Source organism: Bufo bufo, chromosome 7 (genome assembly GCF_905171765.1).
Source record: "Bufo bufo chromosome 7, aBufBuf1.1, whole genome shotgun sequence".
Taxonomy (NCBI): domain Eukaryota; kingdom Metazoa; phylum Chordata; class Amphibia; order Anura; family Bufonidae; genus Bufo; species Bufo bufo.
In genome coordinates, this window is record NC_053395.1 from 5,302,862 (window position 1) to 5,322,655 (window position 19,794).

At 45.5% G+C, this 19,794-nt stretch overlaps 1 protein-coding gene across 2 annotated transcripts; it reads right to left on the bottom strand.

Moving 5' to 3' along the window:
- Positions 1-4,930: 4,930 nt before the first annotated feature.
- On the bottom strand, positions 4,931-17,810 carry LOC121008277. 2 transcript variants are annotated; one of them, XM_040440723.1, is made up of 9 exons: positions 17,575-17,810; positions 17,454-17,479; positions 15,622-15,886; positions 10,325-10,519; positions 9,347-9,421; positions 9,204-9,241; positions 8,493-8,778; positions 7,328-7,522; positions 4,931-5,233 (listed from the first exon to the last, which is right to left on the bottom strand). In XM_040440723.1, the coding sequence occupies exons 1-9, from the start codon at positions 17,657-17,659 to the stop codon at positions 5,202-5,204; spliced, it is 1,197 nt and encodes a 398-aa protein (XP_040296657.1). In that variant the 5' UTR covers positions 17,660-17,810; the 3' UTR covers positions 4,931-5,201. The 2 variants fall into 2 exon arrangements, with proteins under 2 accessions (XP_040296657.1, XP_040296656.1); XM_040440722.1 differs by having other exon boundaries at positions 17,560-17,810.
- Positions 17,811-19,794: the final 1,984 nt, after the last annotated feature.

Below are 19,794 nucleotides of genomic sequence, written 5' to 3' on the forward strand. Positions count from 1 at the left end.
CCAACTAGAGATAGAAACCATAGTAACCGATAATGGGAAGAATATTCTGTCTGCACTGCGTCAGAGAGGGCTGACTCATGCGCCTGGCATGGTGTAAAACATGCCCTCCTTGACCTTGAATGGCAAAATAATGTTCCCCTACATCACCTCATGCAACATTTCCATACTATGGTACTCCATTCTCCACATGTTGGACCGACTGTATGAGCAGAGGAAACCTGTGACTGATTTTTTGATGATGCAGGAGGACAGGACTACTCCCTGGTGTAACTTCAACTTTAGACAATAGTAGCTCATGTGTGATACCTGCCGTTGGCTTATGCCCTTTGAGGAGGCCACTCTATTTGTCAGTCACCAGGACTAAGGGATGAATGATGTCATTCCACTACTTCACTCCTTCCTGGAAGGTATGCTGATAAATCTGAGGGGAAAGAAGACATGGCACCTACATCTCACAGCTCCCTATTCCCTGTGGAGGCTGAATTGGCACAGGAAGAGGGTGAGGATAAGGACATAGCAGCAAGAGCAGCATAGGGAACTGAAGGGCGATGACGAAAAACAGGCAGATGACCGTGACAAACCGTGGCAGTATACAGTGGAGATGAAGGCAGGGAATCCCTGTGAGTCCCATGTGCAAATCGTCAAATGCAGGCTATTATTATCACCATTCAGCACAGGAATGACTACAGGCTCTCCACTATGTTAGACCTTCTCTACTGGTCCATGGGGAGTAATGGGGGGCATTTTTTACACCTTTTGAGAGGGATGAAAAACTCAACTACTATCGAGACATCCTTTGTAATCATTTGGTCACTGCCGATGTGGCCATCACCCATCTTCACTAAGGTCTAACTGGAGGGACCTTCTGACTATGGGGAAGGGGGGGGGGGGGCACAGGAGCAGCATTAGCAGGAACTTTAGATAGATTTCACACTACTGTTCTATTTTCCAGTGCCTATTACAACAGAGTAGATCATTCTGGCAGTAATGATCTGACTGTAGTGTGCTGCCACACCACAACATTGTGACAAGTGGCCTTTTACTTTTGCCCATGTGCTGCTGCCACTATTCTGATGCTGCCACCTGCCTGATGCCACACACCTGCTTCCTCTACTGCCACCTGCCCCTACTGTGATCTGCCACCATCTTGTGTTTTACTGCCAGTGCTGTTACCACCCTCCAGGGCCACTGTTGTGACTCTTTATGCTGTTGCCACACTCACCAGTCTGTTACAGGGCCACTAGTTTCCCTGTTTGGCCATGTTGACATCACCATTTATTTTTCTGTTCTTTTGATTCAATAGAAGAACAATAAAATAAAAAAACAAAAGGGATCCTGTCATTTAAGCATCCATAAGTCTTCTATCACACGGTCAGTATTTTGCATCAGGATTGTAATCATGATTTGGAAGCCAAAATCAGGAGTGGGTCCAAAACACAGTAGATATTTCCACCACATTTTATCTCTGTTTTGTACACACTCCTGTTTTTGCCTTACCAATATTGATCAAATGTTGACCAAATACTGACGGTGTGATAGAGGCCATTAAAGTCCTGCATGCAGGACTTCTTTTCCATCTGAATAAAACCGATTTCAGATGCTAATGGACAAAAGGCATGCATCACATAGTTAGCATTTTGCATCAGGATTTGATTATGATTTGGAAGCCAAAAACAGGATTGGGTCCAAATAGGGGTGGAATGGGAACTTAAATTGGCCCTAGAAAAAATACTAAAAGTGGCTACGTTTTGTAGTTGAGTCCAAACTGATGGAAGGCAGGGCCAGCAATACTATATTGTGGTACATTATACCACCCCAACAGAGCCAAATACCACAGTCCATCACAAAATACTGCCAGAAGCACAGAATACATCCCCAAAAACCTCCACTGGTCAGCTATGAGGAGGGCCCAGGCAACCTCCTGGGTATCAGCCCATTGGGAAATTTCCCTGTAAGGTCTATGGCCAATCCATCCCTGGGTCCAAACACAGAAGACATGCAAATATTACCATCACATGTCATCTCTGTTTTGGACACATCCCTGTTTTTGCTTTGCAAATACTGATCAAATGCTGACCAAATACTGACTGTGTGAAGATGGATGATCAAAATTCAGGATCCGCTTTTTTGGCTGTTCTTCTGATTCTTCAGAAGAAGGGCAAAATAAACAATGACGTCAACACATCCTTACTGATGACACCCTCCATTTGGACACAGCTCCTGCAGGGGCGCACAGCTTTTTATTTGCTTTACTGAAGGCTGCTGTGTGCTTTTCTCTTGGTTAAACACAGGCATCCTCAAACTGCGGCCCTCCAGCTGTTGCAAAACTACAACTCCCAGCATGCCCGAACAGCCTACAGGTATCAGCCTACAGCAGGGCATTGTGGGAGTTGTAGTTTTACAACAGCTGGAGGGCCGCAGTTTGAGGATGCCTGGTTTAACAGAAAGGATTAGCTAAGGTTGGTGGCCTGTATGTTGATGTGTGCAGCCATATATGTGACCTGCCTGTCATTCTGACGCACAGTAACAGTTTCGCTACCAGAAAGGACTAGCTATGCATGTTGCTGCACTGCACAGTGGTGTACACCAGGATACATTCTCTGTAAAGTTTAACTGCAGGCCGGGAAAGAGCTGATTTAACGAGCTTCATGACAAGCTAATTCGTAACTAAGTGAATTTCTTGGTGAAATTCGACAAATCGTCTGAATTGAATTTTTGAAAACTTTGCTCTAACTGTTACCTGTAAACAGCCAATCTACTGCCTTGTATGTTCCATGCTGTGCTGCTTCTGCTGCCGCTACTATCGCAGCCACGTACCCTTTCCACATCCACACTCTGCTGCTGCTGCTCCCAATGAAAAGGGAGAATTTTTTAAAGGCTCGTTCAGAACGAGCCACTTTATCTTCTGACAATCAGCCCTTGTGCGTGTCGTAGCAGCATTCTGACCCTGTCAAGGCATCATTTTTTTGGATGCTTGGTCCCAAGAAGCCATTGTTTTTTATGTGTTTAAACATCATCTGCCCCAAATAAGAGACAATTTTTGGAAGCTTTGGAATATGAAAAAGCAGAACACGTGTGCCGGCGCTGTGGAGTATTAAACACGCGGTATGTTATCGCTGTCATGCGTGTGTTTCCCCACAGCCATGTATGTCCGTGTCACCCAGACATCATTTACTATTGTGTCATTGCTTTCCAGAGCTTGAGGAGGGGGAAGAAAATGTAAACATTTATAAAAATAATAACAAAAAGGGATAATACATTTTCCTAGAAGACCAGCGTGTCATATACCAGTGTCCAAGGCAACTGGGGCCACTTTGGTTCATGTAGAATCGATTCAGGTTCAAACTAAACATTTTGAAAAATTTGGCAAACTGGAAATTAACTGAATCTCGACAGGTTCGCTCATGTCTAATCTGACCTCTATATGGTCACTGTATAGTCTCCAGTGTGATAATACTCTGCAGAGGTCCTGTGCATGACTCTATATGGTCACTTTAGGTGGCATTGCTGTGTGGTTTAACATATTTAAGGATGCGATTCGCATTGCATGCCACTAGGGTATGCTGGGTGAGCTGGGTGGGCTTGTGTGCCAGGGCTGTTAGTAATTCCTTACCTGACTCTGGTTCAGGGTCAAGCCATGGACTCCGGCTTAACTGATTATATTAAGCGATAAGGACTTATAGAAAAGAGCAAATAAAAACAAACCTGCCTGTCATATTCTTGCGAGGGTCCTACCGACCTCTAGAACATCTCAGGCAAACACAAATGCAAGCAATCAGACAGAGACATGACCCTGAACAAAACCGGATACATTAATACAGAGATCAAGACAAAGCTGGAAACTGGACCAGCAGGTAAGGGACTGGTGGCAGGAGATACCACTGGGCCAAACCCAGAGGGCAGAGACTCAGTGAGCACCATTCTTCACAAGGCCCTAGATGGTGGGGATGACACTTAGCCAAGGCTCACTGTTTGCACCTCCAGGATGGTCCCGGTGCACTTGGCCACTTACCTGCAGAGACTGGGACGCAGGCACTCTTCCTGGAACCTGAACAAACCTCACAGGACACAGTTCAGACAGGACAAACGGGAACCAGCACAAAAGCAGCTGCTTGGACCCCATGCAGAAAGACACATGGTGGTCTCTGGCAGAGCTGGCGAAACAGGCAGACAAGCAGATACCTGAACCCATGTGGAATGACACATGGCAGTCACAGGCAGAGAGATGCACACAGACTAGATGTCCTCCCTCTGGAGGACCCAGGAACCCTCTCTCAAGGAGTAGACTAGGACTCGCAGCTGCCTGTTCTCCATGCGAGTAGACAATGGATGAACAGACAGCTGTACAAAGAAGACGCAGACAGGAAGATGTCAGGATCCCGTGCAAAACGACACATAGCGGTCACAGACCAGACACGAAACCAAACAGACAAGACACGGAACCAGACAGGCCATGGGCCAACAGGCAGAGCTGCACACAAAACATAGAACCAGGCTAGGTGACCTCGATGACTTAGTCGGTGGCCACACAAGCAGGGAAGAATAACCCAGGTCAGGTGCACAGCTCCTACACCTAGCAAGGCTGAAGACAGACTGACCCCCAAACCACAGCTCACAGGAATATAAGCACCCAGTGACCACACCCAGACCAAGGCATTAACCCAAAATGAACCAAACAGTGAGGAAGCATGCATCTATAAGGAGCAGTTCAGACACAGGCCACAGATACCACAGCCAGCAAGTAGCCCCAAGCAACCAGCATACACAGGAATAAGCCTGCAGCCGGAACGCAGGAGAGCATGCAGCCGGCCTGCACGGCAACCGTGGCAAAGTGAACCACACTGTGATACTGCCCCCGATGGAAAATCGTGCCATGTCACCCATTTTTTAACCAACATAAAGGACAAAAAACGGTTTAGATTTTCTCAGTGACTTTTATTGTCTTGTATAAAAATCTTGTGGGGCTCAGGCTGACGAGACGTCCATCCAGTGGAATCCACCAGAGTCAATATGAGTCAGAAGTAAAAGTGCCCCAAACCACAAATCACTGCTTTTGCTTAAACACATTCATTTCATCATCTCCAATTTTCTGATGATTTCATTGACTTTCTCAGAGCATTGACCCCGACGAGTCTTAATCCAGTCCAGGGGCCCATCACAGAGAGATTGTATATTCACATATAGTAAGCCGTCTTCTGTTCCTAAAAATACTTCACGGTGGATCTTCTGTTATCTGAGAACCATTGAGTCCTGTTACCCCAGGTATTCACACAGGACCACACATAATAAGATATAAAATTGAGACCTTATATCATAATAAACATTATTCTTTCAAAGGAAACCTCCCAGAAGACAAGTGGAAGAAGACATTTTGTAACCCATTCTTCTTCTATGCTAAGATCCAAACACTTGAAGTGGAGGCTGCACTTGTACGAGGGGTGAAACAGCTCTGCCCCTCTTACAGAGAAATCCTTTTCTGTGTCCTTCTGCTTTGGGTTACAGTTGATCACATAGTCGTGGCGATACCATCACATTTGAACTGTAACCCGGTTTGTGAAAGTCGCTGAGGACACGGAAGCATTATGCTTACGTGATGTTTATTCATGTGTTTCTCCCCACACTTAAGTATTCTATGTAATCTGCACCATGAATGATACGTCATGTTGTGATGCCATGTAAAAGTCTCTTATACATCGATGTAACCACATGTGTGATGTGCACTACTGTGAGTGAAACATCCTGTATGTATTTAGATCATGGCGGGAATGTGTAATGATGTGATGATTTCACTTTGGAGGTTACTTTGCCGTCAGCAGGATGCTGATGGGCATTGAAGATGGGCACAATATTTAATTCGGGAAACACACTGTATTTAATCTACGTTGCACTGATTTGTTAAGGTAAATTTGTGGCAATGAAGGGTTAACTGCCTTGTGGTGAATGAGATGCAGGAGCAGAGGGTGAGCTGAGAGATGTTGTGATTAGTGAGATAGAAAGAACCAGCAACACACCTGCCTGTCGTTGGCTAGCAAGTGGTGGTGGGTGCTATTCATCATACAGGTGCACCACCTCAGGCCCTGGATAGGGAAGTTAAGTGTCTGGGCACCGTAGACGAGTGGGAAGCTAGAGCATATGGGTAGTTCATAGACAACCAGCCCCCCCACAGCTAGAGCCCTGTAGAGAAGCCATGTCTGTGATAGAGATTACTCAGCCTTTTGCTCAGGATGTGGAACAGAAGTGTCTGAACTGTTAGCAATCTTCAGAGAAAATTAGACCTGAAATCATTCACCATGGAGGGTGTCTGTGGAGGACTCGGCAGTCCGTAATTGTAAGAAGGAAGTCTACAGCACTTCACAAAAGTCTTTACAGTTTAGAACAATTTATTCAACATGTCCAGGCGAGTATAAACACAATTATCTGGACTTTCTCAGTGGTGTATCTGTGGGAAAAGGGAAAACATCATGTCCTGGACGTCGGTGACCTGTGTGCAATAATATGTGTGTGCTGCGGAGAGAAGAATACTGAGAGTCTGGGTCGATTGTTCATTACTGTCCATGAGGTGGAAGTGCTGTGGTGTCAACTGAAAATACAACTGTTCCCCGAGGAAACTACAGTCAGAGGGTCGTTACCCAGGGAAGGGGGAGTAAGCTGCTGCTTCTTAAAGAGATTGTGTTCCTTTTGTTTGTTTCCACTAAATAAAGACTACGAGAGACTTTCTAACCATGTCCCACATGAGACTGTAACTATCAAGCCTGCCACCTCATTTAAGATTCCTGTAACCACTAAGCCTGTTGCCCCATGTGAGTCTACTAAAATTCTTTTTTCAAAAGTCACATCTGTGCACAGCTGTGTTCCTTCTGCCACCATCGAGAGGAAAGCAACGTATAGCACTCAAGGGCCTGAAATGTCCTCAGGAAGGTCTGACCCCCTTAGACAATATTGAGACCACATGTCTCATTCTACTTTTTACCCGGTCTGGTGTTTACAGGAAGATCTTATATTGATCCAAACTACCAAATCTTCATCCAACTACCAACAACATCTACATCCTCTGAGGCTTCATTATTGGCAGTCATGTGAGTCCATGTGGACATAGACGGGATCTGGTAATATCATGTGTGCAGATCTCAGCATAGAAGGATGTCTTCACAGGGGCTGGGTAAATCTGCTTGTGGTGGGTCTTCTTTGATTTCTGTACATAGTTGGGTGTTCAGCACACTTCATACTAGCAGCATGCAATGAACTTAGCAAACAATAACTGGGCACACATGGTCCCTGGGCTGATGGGAGGTACATAGAACAGGTCTTAACCATGACATGAACATACCTGGACCTTGCAGAAGATTCTTTAGTTTATTCATTTTCTGTCTCAGTATCCTCCTGTCCTTCTTATCATTGTGTGACATTAGAAGAAGGTCAGCGGCCCATTCCTCAATGCTGTGCTGCTCCTGCAGGATCCATGTCTTTCGGGGATTACTGCTGTCCTCCAGATCATCAATGATAACCAGCACATTCTTCTTCCCTGTACACAGGAGAGCCCCATCAAAGCCAGGGATTGTGTTATTGACATTTTCATTATTTATCAAGGTTTTTGGTATTAAAGAGGATTTCTAGATATGGCTGGAATTTTTACGAAACAGGACGTGTCTCCATTTTAGTTGTCACTTTTGAAGTATTTTCTCAGAGAACAGCCTGATCAAGAAGTAAGCAAGTGGCATCTAATATGGCTGCTCCTCCTGTGGTCACCACAACAATGACTAATATTTGAGTATTTATTATTAACTATTATTAACTCTGGCCAGTAATCTATAATTCAGGTTGAGGTAAGTCCCAGCGGAAGCCTGTGCTGTCTATGACAGCTTTACAGCTGGGCTGCCTGCTAGTCCCCATGGGGAATACTACAATGGCCGCCGCCTGTCAGGTGAATCAGATCTGTGAACTGTCAGGTGGAAGGAAGGGCAGAGGCTTCGGTTGTGGGCGATTCATTTTTTGTATAGAGTTTCACTTTAAAGATAACAAGTATAATTAGCTAATGTCATAATCATCTCTAACCTCGAATAATCTGTGGTAGTACCATGACTTCTGTCATAACCCTCATCTTACTACCATAGTCGTCTTCGCTTGCACTCAGTTTCTGTTCTAGTCCCTTTTCCATGGTCTCTCTGTAGTGACACAACCACCGTCTGTTTCATGAAGATGCCTGAGAGATTGTCAGAGCCTCGTTCTTCTGCAGTGTCATTGATGAGTAATATCATCACGACATATGCATAGAGAAATGATAACTGCGTGTAACCAGGGTTGACAAGTTCCTCCTGTCAGGAGTACTGAATTGTTGGTGGAAGGCTATGTTCTCTGCAGTATTTACTTGCTTTGCTAATTCTCTGGGATGTGCAATCCTTTTACTTCCTCTAAATCTCTGCTCTGTCCACCGTGATCATCCAGGAAATAATGAACTATAAAGAAGAACATGTCCCCCATATCTCATCTCTTACCAAGTATCATATAAAGGGTTTCCAGTTCCTGGTCATACAGAGAGTCAGTCACATTGGTGACGTTGACTCGTCCTCTGTTCTTGCTGTGATAAAGGATCCCGAATGTGCACTGGCTGATGGTATCTAAGAACTTCTGGTAGTTTTGGCTGTTAGAGATTATATAACTTTGGACACTGGAAACATGATGATCGAAAGCTTCGGATCTAAGCTCTGCCACCAGCCAGGAGTAATCCCTGTCACTTGATCTTGAGAATATTCCAACTGTGTGACGTTTTATTTCTGGTCCCTGATAAAAGGCAGAATGTTTAGAAGATGTTCACTGGAGTAGAAGATGGGAAAACACTAGTGGAGTCTCATTTATCCTTCTACAATAACAGGTCAAAGAGCTCATTATCTATTGCTCAGAGTGCAGACTCCCGATAGACAACATAGTGCAGACTCCATAGATAACAACATTTTTAGGATTACCATCAAAGGCTCATATACTTTGGACAATGACTTGGACCATCCACAGGACTTGAGCAAATGATGGCAAATGTGTAAATCTAGGCTTGGGAAAAGTTGTAATACCTTGAGCTATTATGGCTTATAAATGTCCCGGAGGGGCTCCCTTACCCAGACATCCACTATGAACTATAGTACACGTTGTTCTATGGACCATGAAGTCTTGGTGGTGGTGAAGATGCTCATTGCCACCTCATTATATCTTACCTGTGAAGTGTAATGTTCTTTGTCCCTAGGTTTCCTACCTGTAAAGTGATAGAGGATTGTAGTTGTCACATGACATGGTCATATTAGCTGTGTTATTATTACATAAAGTACACAAATTAGTAACGCAATAAATCACATTTTACCAAAGGAAGAAAATCTTCTTATTATGCTGGACTTCCTTTGTTCATGTTTGACCGGATTTGTAGAGATGATGCTATCTATAATAAAACAATGTATGAAACAAGATGAAGGATAAAATACACAACAATTCTCAGCATGTGTTATAAAACCTCAGATAGCTAATATACCTGACACCAATCAGTGTAAAGGACAATGAAGATTCATCTCATTAGCATTAGAAGATGGGGTCAGCAGAGTCATCTGATTATCATTAAAGGATGGAGTCAGCAGAGTCATCTCATTATCATTAGAGGGGGTGATCAGCAAAGTCATCCTATTATCTTTGGAGGGAGGAGTCATCAGAGTCTTCTCATTATCATTAAAGGGTGAGGTCAGCAGAGTCATCCCATGATAATGAGAGGGTAAGGTCAGCAGAGTCATCTCATAATCGTTATCAGATGTACTCAGCAGAGTCATCTCATGATGATGAGAGGGTAAGGTCAGCAGAGTCATCTCATAATGATTATAGATGCAGTCAGCACAGTCATCTCATTATCATTAGAGGGTGAGGTCAGCAGAGTCATCTCATTATCATTAGAGGGTGAGGTCAGCACAGTCATCTCATTATCATTAGAGGGTGAGGTCAGCAGAGTCATCTCATTATCATTAGAGGGTGAGGTCAGCAGAGTCATCTCATTATCATTAGAGGGTGAGGTCAGCACAGTCATCTCATTATCATTAGAGGGTGAGGTCAGCAGAGTCATCTCATTATCATTAGAGGGTGAGGTCAGCAGAGTCATCTCATTATCATTAGAGGGTGAGGTCAGCAGAGTCATCTCATTATCATTAGAGGGTGAGGTCAGCAGAGTCATCTCATTATCATTAGACGGTGGGGTCAGCAGAGTCATCTCATTATCATTAGACGGTGGGGTCAGCAGAGTCATCTCTCAGTAAATTTACCAAAACTGGGACAAAGAATAAGGAAAATGAGTGTTCATCACCTGAGCCTTGTATCTGCATCTGTATCCGTAATTTCCTCTTTATCATTTCCAGACTCATCATCTTGTCCAGGTCCGACACAAGAAGTAAATCTGCGGCCCATTGTGCAGCCTCATGTTGTGTTTTCAGGATGCGGGACTTCTCATAGTCACTGCTGTCCTCTACGTCATCAATGAGAATGATCACGTTGTGCTTCCCTGCACACAGCAGAGGTCACAGGTCATCATCACAGGAGGCATCATTTATTATTATGAACTAATAAATACATTTATAATGCTGTAATAAGCCTTGTTGTTATGGTGACAACCTCCATGATTTTATAACAACACTGGCCTAGACGTCAGAGCCCCTCTTCTTTTATTAATATTGATGAAAAATAGTGAAAAAAAGAATTTCCACATGGCCGTACTCTGCAATGTTTAAACAAATCTGACATCACACGAATCTCATAGTGACCGACCAATGTCTTCTATGTCCAGTAGGAGTTGGACGTACAGTAACTCAAGCATTTCTCTTATATTTCTTAACAGGGTTGTTCAAGATATATAAAAATAGATAAAACACTGTAAATCTGATGGTCAGCAAGCTAAGCAAGTTTTAGGCAAAACAAAATTACAGTTCCTCATTTTCCTATTTCTGTTCTGGCCCTTTGTTTACATGTAGTTGCAGAGATGTGGGGATGTAACAAGAGTCTCTGATGTTTTCCTCATGAAAATTTGTGGATGTCAACAAAGATTGTATTTCCCCTCCCTGTCTGCAGTCTGACTGCTGGAATACTCATATTGTTTTGTAGGACTACAAGTTCCAGCTGTACAGAACAATGGCATTGCTGATACATACAGGATCTTCCCCCTACCTGTTCTTGTGTAATGCTCTGAAAATAGCAGCAGAGTACAAAAGAGAGGACTCCTCCAGCCTGTCAGCTCTGTGTCTGCAGGGTGAGGGGGGAGGGAAGATCTACAGCATTTATCTCTTCACTGCATGGAGAAGAGGAAACTCTGCAGCTGCTCAGCACCTGAGGCAGAGCCTCCAATTCTGAGTATGTGCTGCTGATGGTAGAAGGGGATAAACTTTGCTCAATAATCCAGTAGGAGGGGAGACACAGGGCAGAGAGCTCAGCAAGGAGATTGGGCAGTGCATGGATCGTGGCCAGCAGATTGCACAGTGCAGGGAGCGTGGTCAGCAGATTCCACAGTGCAGGGGGCATAGCCAGCAGATTGGGCAGTGCATGGAGCGTGGCCAGCAGATTGCACAGTGCAGTGGAGTGTGGTCAGCAGATTACGCAGTGCAGGGGGTGTAGCCAGCAGATCAGGCAGTGCAGAAGGCATGGCCAGCAGATTGTGCAGTGCAGGGAGCATGGCCAGCAGATTACACAGTGCAGGGAGCCTGGTCAGCAGATTGCGCAGTGCAGGGGGCGTAGCGAGCAGATCAGGCAGTGCAGGGGCGTGGTCAGCAGATTGCGCAGTGCAGGCAGCATGGCCAGCAGATTGCGCAGTGCAGGCAGCATGGCCAGCAGATTGGGCAGTGCAGAGAGCGTGGCCAGAAAATCGGGCAGTGCAGAGAAGCATGGCCAGCAGATTGCGCAGTGCAGGAAGCGTGGTCAGCAGATTGTGCAGTGCAGGGGGCGTGGTCAGCAGATCAGGCAGTGCAGGGGGCTTGGTGAGCAGATCAGGCAGTGCAGGAAGCGTGGTCAGCAGATTGGGCAGTGCAGAGAGCGTGGCCAGAAAATCGGGCAGTGCAGAGAAGCATGGCCAGCAGATTGCGCAGTGCAGGAAGCGTGGTCAGCAGATTGTGCAGTGCAGGGGGCGTGGTCAGCAGATCAGGCAGTGCAGGTGGCGTGGTCAGCAGATCAGGCAGTGCAGGAAGCGTGGTCAGCAGATTGCGCAGTGCAGGGGGCATGGTCAGCAGATTGTGCAGTGCAGGGGGCTTGGTGAGCAGATCAGGCAGTGCAGGTGGCGTGGTCAGCAGATTGAGCAGTGCAGGGGACGTGGCTTGTTGCTCCAACCAGCACAGCCTTCACAATGAGGTTCCATGCACAGAGGTAGACCTGCTCCTCCTGCTCCCTCATACTTGTGCACGGAACGTCATCAGAACAGGGAAAGAAACTGACATCACAGGTCATGTGACACTCAACTAACTAGAGAAGGGGCCCTGGAGATGAGGTAAGTCAACTGAAATTCCCTTACATTTGCTTAGTTAGAAACATAAAAAGAACAAAAAGTAACTTTAAGTAACACATGGCTTTAAGTGATTGTCTCATCAGGCGGACACTTCTTGGAAAAGTTACTTGGACCCTTGGCAGTCACACATCAGAGGTTACAGGTAACAATACACCTGCTGGGGATTTATGGGACCGAGAAATCATGTTATGCTCTTACTGACTTGGTCCACCAGAGCGGGAGCTGCTTGTTGCCAGCGACTATTTGCTCTGGGTAATTGGGAGGTCCAGAGGTGGGTCCTATGGAGGACTTATCTTGTAGAAATCAAGTCCTCTCTGCTAAACATTCAGTTTAAAAGATAGGGGGCTGTGGTCACTGACCCCTGGATCCCCTTAGACTTGTCCAGCCTGCTGAAAAGCCATGGACCACTGGAGAACATTGGAGACCACTGATGGTTTTATCAGTAGTAATAAGTCAGAGCAACTATTGGTCCTGTAGTTTTTTCTTGATGGTGTTTTGTTAGTCATCCAACTAGCTTTCTCAGTTAGAAGGCTTGACTTACCAGTATGTAATATTGGAGATTCTTTCTATAAGTCATTCTAATTGAGAAAGTTGGTTGGATGACTAACAAAACACTTTTAAGAAAAAATACAAAAGTCCAGTAGTTGCTCTGACTTATTACCACTGGTATACCATGACCTGGATGAATGAGATCCTTCACAGACTTACTCTGGTTTTCTTCTGGGAGGTTCTATACATGATCACCATCTGAAACTGCCTGTTTACCCGCTGGTGAATGAATCCTCCTCCACCATTCATGTGTACTGTATGTTGGGCTGGCAGAGTCTGCAGATGTTAATGGAGAGCAGGGAACTAGCAGTCTCCCCAGGCGCTGGCTAATCTCTTATGTGAGCAAAGCATAGGGCATGTTAAAACTCATTTTACCCTCAGCAAGCAGACAGCAAATAAAAAACGTATGGCGGCACACCATTACACATGCAAACAGCAGAAATAGGGATTATTCTAGATTAAAGTGGTACTCCACCTACTATACATCAAAAATGGAAGCTTTTTGTGCACATTTTTGATCAAACATATGTCGGGTCCATCTACCAACGTCAAGGTGGCTTCTGCAGATGGGTACCTAACACTAACAGAACCACCTCTCCTGGGCCTAACCTAAGCCTTCACCTCTGGGTGGTGGAGGAACCAGCGATATTTATACTCTGTTCTGCCTCAGCAACGACATGCTATACACATGTGAAGGTCAACCAATCCCACCAAAGTTGGCAAGCAGGGCCGGGATGAAGGGTAGGTAGATATAGGCAATTGCCTAGGGCGCCACCTCTGGGATACTCTGGAATTGGAGCTCAGACACAATGAGGTCTGAATTCCAGGTGAGCTGCACCTCCTTGCTCTTGTTAGATCAGGCATTTCTAGTACAGGGATTGGGGGGGGGGGGGGGGAGGCAGTTATGCATTGGCCTAGCTGCTGTTTTGTTTACACTGACGAGCAAAAGGGTAACAATGTTTAGAACTTTTGACTTTCAGGCTCCATATCTCACCATCCACTACAGCTTTGAACATGAGACTCCTCTATAGACAATCCTATAGACAATCATCTTGGCTATCTCATACATACATTGGACTTGCAGCTATTTAGCATCTGATTAGTTCTGCAGATTTTTCTCATGTAACTGCATTGTTACTGTTTTGCTCCTGGTGGTGGAACAATCTCTTTCTTCTTGGATACTACAAATTAAAACTTCCACTCACATTCGCTGAAAGCTCAGTGTGTGATTCCCAAGTGAAAGGTCAGTGGTTCGAATCGAGAGAGCTGACATAGAAGCTAGGAGCAGGGCCAAGGTAAGGGCGTCTAAAAGTGTTCCCAGATCATGGCTACACCTGCTATGCGTCCAGTATTGCAGATGGTGGCCTTCAGCCTCACAATGTGGGTGACAATATCTCCCTGACAGGCCAAGAGTATGAACTGGCACCAAGTTATTCCCTCTTCCTAGCCCCTGAGACACAGCAGCCAGATTTGGGTTAGGCTTCTCCCACTGAGCTGGTGGAATGTGTGGGGGCAGCATACAGGAGGATGCAGAGGGGAGTGTTCTAGTACCACAGAGGGACAATTAGCATCTTAGTTTAGATCCAACATACCCTACTACCAGGCATGGGATTCAGCCGGATCAAAACCTGACTGCATTATGTTGAATGTAGCAGCTGAGGGGTGTATTAGGAGGTTGTGCAGCAGCTGAGGGGTGTATTATGGGGTTCTGCAGCAGCTGAGGGGTGTATTAGGAGGTTGTGCAGCAGCTGAGGGGTGTATTATGGTGTTCTGCAGCAGCTGAGGGGTGTATTAGGAGGTTGCACAGCAGCTGGGGTGTGTATTAGGAGGTTCTTCAGCAGCTGGAGTGTGTATTAGGAGGTTCTTCAGCAGCTGGAGTGTGTATTAGGAGGTTCTGCAGCAGCTGAGGTGTGTATTAGGAGGTTCTTCAGCAGCTGGAGTGTGTATTAGGAGGTTCTGCAGCAGCTGGGGTGTGTATTAGGAGGTTCTTCAGCAGCTGGGGTGTGTATTAGGAGATTCTTCAGCAGCTGGAGTGTGTATTAGGAGGTTCTGCAGCAGCTGGGGTGTGTATTAGGAGGTTCTGCAGCAGCTGGAGTGTGTATTAGGAGGTTCTGCAGCAGCTGAGGGGTGTATTAGGAGGTTGTGCAGCAGCTGAGGGGTGTATTAGGAGGTTGTGCAGCAGCTGAGGGGTGTATTATGGGGTTCTGCAGCAGCTGAGGGGTGTATTAGGAGGTTGCACAGCAGCTGGGGTGTGTAATAGGAGGTTCTTCAGCAGCTGGAGTGTGTATTAGGAGGTTCTGCAGCAGCTGGGGTGTTGGACACTTTTCTGTTGCTCGCCCTGTTGCCTGTTATAAGTTGATTTAATTGTTTGTGGGAGAGGAGAGAGGCATTTGCCATGTCTGCCTAGGTCACCAAAATACCTTGTCCCGACCGTGTTGCTGAGTTCAGCTGACTTTTCTATTCTCTTGTCTCCACGGAGTAAAATGCTTTTAATTATCACTGATTTTAAATCTTGATTTCTGTAACCTGAAAAACAATCTAGACCTGGATTATTCATTCACTGCTCTTACCGAGTATAGAACAAAGGGTTTCCAGTTGCAGGCGGGACTTTATAGTTGTGACCTTATCTCTCTCCATCTTCTTGCTTTGATAGAGAATCCCAAAAGTGCATTCTCCAACTTCTTGTATGAACTCCCTGACTGTGTCTTTAGAGATGCGCCAGCTCCGGACAGCGCTGACCTGGGAGCGGAAATCCTCTGATCTCAGCATGTTCACCAGCCAGGAGTAATCTCTGTCACTCGAACTCGAGAAGATTCCCACTCTGCGTCCTGTCGTCTGATAACACGCAAGGTTCATTATGATGAAACATTTAAAGGGGTTTTCCAGCTTTTAATAATGATGACCTATCCTCAGGATAGATCATTAATATTAGATTAGCGGGGTTCCGACACCCGGCATCCCCGCCGATCAGCTGTATGAAGAGAAGGTGCACGCCGTGTCATAGACATAGCAGCGAACAGCGCGCACCTTCTCCTCATACAGCTGATCAACAGTCTGTGAGATGGGGAAACAGCTCTCATTGTGTGAACACTGTGTAAATGAAGTTAAATGATTTGGACTGACATTCTGCTGTTTGGCCACAAGAGGCCGCTGTTTCCTAAGCACAGCTACAGACTGCATTTCTATGTTGATGAGATGTAAAACTGTCAGGGGTGGAGTTATAAGCCTGGGGAGGAAGAGAAGCAGCATCCATCTTAGAATGAGCCTGGAAGAAGCTACAGGAGCTGTGTGTGAAAAGATTTCCTTGACATCCAGGTGTGAAAGCATCCTCCAGGAACCAGAGCTGCAGCCAAGTGGAGCTGATTGTGTCCAAGACCCTTATCCTGTCCAGAGGAAGGAGAATTTCTGCCAGGAACGCTGAAGAGAGCTGAGGAGTAAAGCCTTCCTCCATCCACAGTCACCAGCTTATACAGAGCAGACCCGGGCCGGTAAGACTAATCGTGCACACATCTCATACAGCACTGGTGCCTAGGATCCCAGAGACTGAGACCGGGCCTGTAGTCAGTTAGGTTTGCTGTTGGTGTCGGGCCACATGTATTGTTAACTGCTATTAACAAGGACTTGACGTCTAAAGTGTCAGTTCACACCGGAGAGCTGAGAAGCATCACAACTAATTCCAGCCAGGCTGTGTATTCAGGAGAAGCACTATAGGCACGCGCTGTTTAACCAGTTGTTGGGGGAGGGAATTATTACAGCATGGAATAAGATTGTAAGCTGTTGTGCTGTACCGCAGGCTAGCCCGCACCACGCATCCAACAATTGTTCCTGATTTTAGGGTAATAACAGGTAATGTGTGGCTGTTTTAGTTGAGCCCGTCAGTAGGTAAATTTACCACTAATACCTCCAGCATCCATCGGAGGGCGCCGCGCTGTGCAGCACAAGGTTCTCAGCCTTCTGGCTGGGTGTATGTACATTTATTTGTTTGTTACCAGCATTTGTGGTCGTGTTCATGACCACGTTTAAGTGAAATACGGTTTTGGTGAAACTGATGTTGGAGTTGCTTTCCTCGTTCGTGACTTCGCTGCATCCTGGGGAGCCCACCCCGGTACACGGATTACAGGCCCGCCTCCGATCTGTTATTGATGACCCATCCTGAGGATAGGTCATCAATATCAAAAGCCTGGAAAACCACTTCAAGTAATCTGGAGCAATCACATTCATACTTTACTGATAGAAGCAGCAATGGTGTGAACATGACCCAACAGGAGGTGAGGAGTAATAGTACCATTGCTATAGGTGACAGTCAAGTGTTACATAATTTAATTACAACTACAGCTGTTGAAATGTATAACCACAGGATGCACAAGGGGTTGATGGAGAACCCCAACCTCCGGTCTCTTACCTGCGAGTAATGCTCCTCAGTGAAACCTGTGAAGAAAGCTGAGACGATAAATCCATTGTCAGTGCATATATCACCCAAGAGAAGCTACACAGTTATAGTGTATGACCTTTACTGTCAGGACCTCGTCTCTTCCGTTCCTCCTGCCGAGTTGGGTCATATGTGACGGATTCTGAGGAGAATTTCACATCTGTCCAAGAAAGTGACATGAATATAAAAACTACAAAAAGGAAAAATTTAAAGGAAGAAAGCAAAACGGAAAGAGAGATGGGAAGAGGGAAGAAAAGTAGGAATGAGTGAAAGAAGAAAGGGAAGATATAAGGAAGATGGATGTAGGCAAAGAAGGGAGCAAAGATAAATGAAGGTGGAAGGGAGAAAATGAGAGAGGGATGAAAGAAAGGGGAGAGAAGGCTGGAAGAACTGAAGAAAAAAGTGAGAAAGTAGGGAGTAAAGAAGGAAAGAAAAAGGGAAGGAAGTTTAATTAAGAGAGGAAAGGAAGGAGAAAGGAAGGAAATGAAGGACAGATGGAAGGAAGGTTACAGGGGTGGGCAACCTGCGGCACTCCAGCTGTTATAAAAGTACAACTCCCAGCATGGATACTTGCTCTTCTCAGAACTTCTCAGAAATAAATGGAGCATGCTGGGAATTGTAATTTCACAACAACTTGAGTGCTGCAGTTGCCTTCCCCTGGATAGAGGGTGGAATAAAGGAAAAGGAAAAAAGGAAGGAAGAATGGAAGGAAAATAGAAAGGAGGGATGGATGGAAGGGAATCAAGGAGGGAGGGAAGAAAGAAAGATCAAAGAATGAAGGAATGAAGTTATAAGGAAAGATTTGGCGACTTTCTATTTTCCAGAGCTGTATAGAACGATATCCACATGACTATAATATTATCACCTGCCCTGTTGTGGTTTCTCGTGTCTTGACGCTGCTGGTGATTGCTGCTATTGTGACTCCAGATTGATTTCACGTGTGGAAGACGAGACCCTGAAAAGACCCCCAGCACCGTAATCAGCTATAGTATCAGTAATAGATAACTGGTCGCTCATTGTTTGTGCAGAATTGTATAACTCTAATAATTGATCTAGATTTATCCCAGTGATTACAGCTGTTTCTCGTGCCAACCTTTGCTCTTTCCTCTCACGCTCCTCGGGGGATGGTCATTCACTAAACGGCTCAAAAAATTAGATCCTTGTTCCATTTTGCTGAAGAGGATGAGATTCTCCTTGAGTCGGATATAGTCTTGGTTTTCTTGTAGGATTCTCCTCTTTTCCCGGTCAGTGCTGTCCTGCAGATTCTGAAGGATGATGATCAGATTCTCCCTGTCTGCAGCGGTGGGAACACGAGACATGGCGGAGAAAGAGAAGAGAACATCGACATTAGATTGTTAAATGTCTCCAGACCACAGACCGAGGGCAGCAGATGGGTCACACAACGATCAGCCACAACATTAAAGGGGTTCTCAGCCATTTTTATTTTGATGACCTCTGATAAGGGGGGTTCGGCTCCAGGCACCCCTAGCACTATGCTGTTTGAAGAGACCACGTGTTACACTGAGCGCTGTGACCCCCTCGCAGCTCACCAGGAACAGTTCCGTCAATTGTATCATCGTTGTTCTTGGTATAACAGCTCAGCCCGTTCACTTGTGTTGTGCCTTAGTCATGTGACCGATGAACATGAAATCACTGACCAAGGAAGAGGCTGCACCGATCTGATATTGATTTAGGTTGGAAGTTCTTGTAGTTTATGTTCTGGAACAAAGATCCTGATATACATGGTGCCATCACAGTGATACGTGCCACGTAACGTTGTACTGACCAATACAAGGTTTTGTGAGGTGGTACCTGGTCTCTTCCAGGAAGATAATGCCACACTGCAAAAATTGTACAGGAATTGTTTGCTGCTAGAGCTTTATCTAACTCCGGGGGACCCACCACATCTGTGTATTACACTAAAGCCTTGTTTAGTCAGCGGTGTCTGTGGTCTGCAATCCTCATGTCCACAAAATTATACAAAAGGTACCCTTTCTGTACATTCAGTATTTTTCTCACTCCCAGCACTAGGAATGACTATTCTCTTCCGCGATGTGGACCAAAATGGTCTATATTCTGTAGTGGAACAGCCAAACGAATCCACAAAAATTAGATGTGTGTATGGCTCCATAAAAGTGAATAGGTCAATGTGCTATCCAAAAAATGCACACAGATAAAAAATATAAACTGAGGACTATCGTTGATTTACTGAGGTCTAGAAGGGCTGTCTGTCCCGCAGGCAGATCTGTGTCTTCATGGATTTAGATTTTTAAGCCGTAATCTGAAAGCCAACCATTCCTTTTTTTTAGATAAT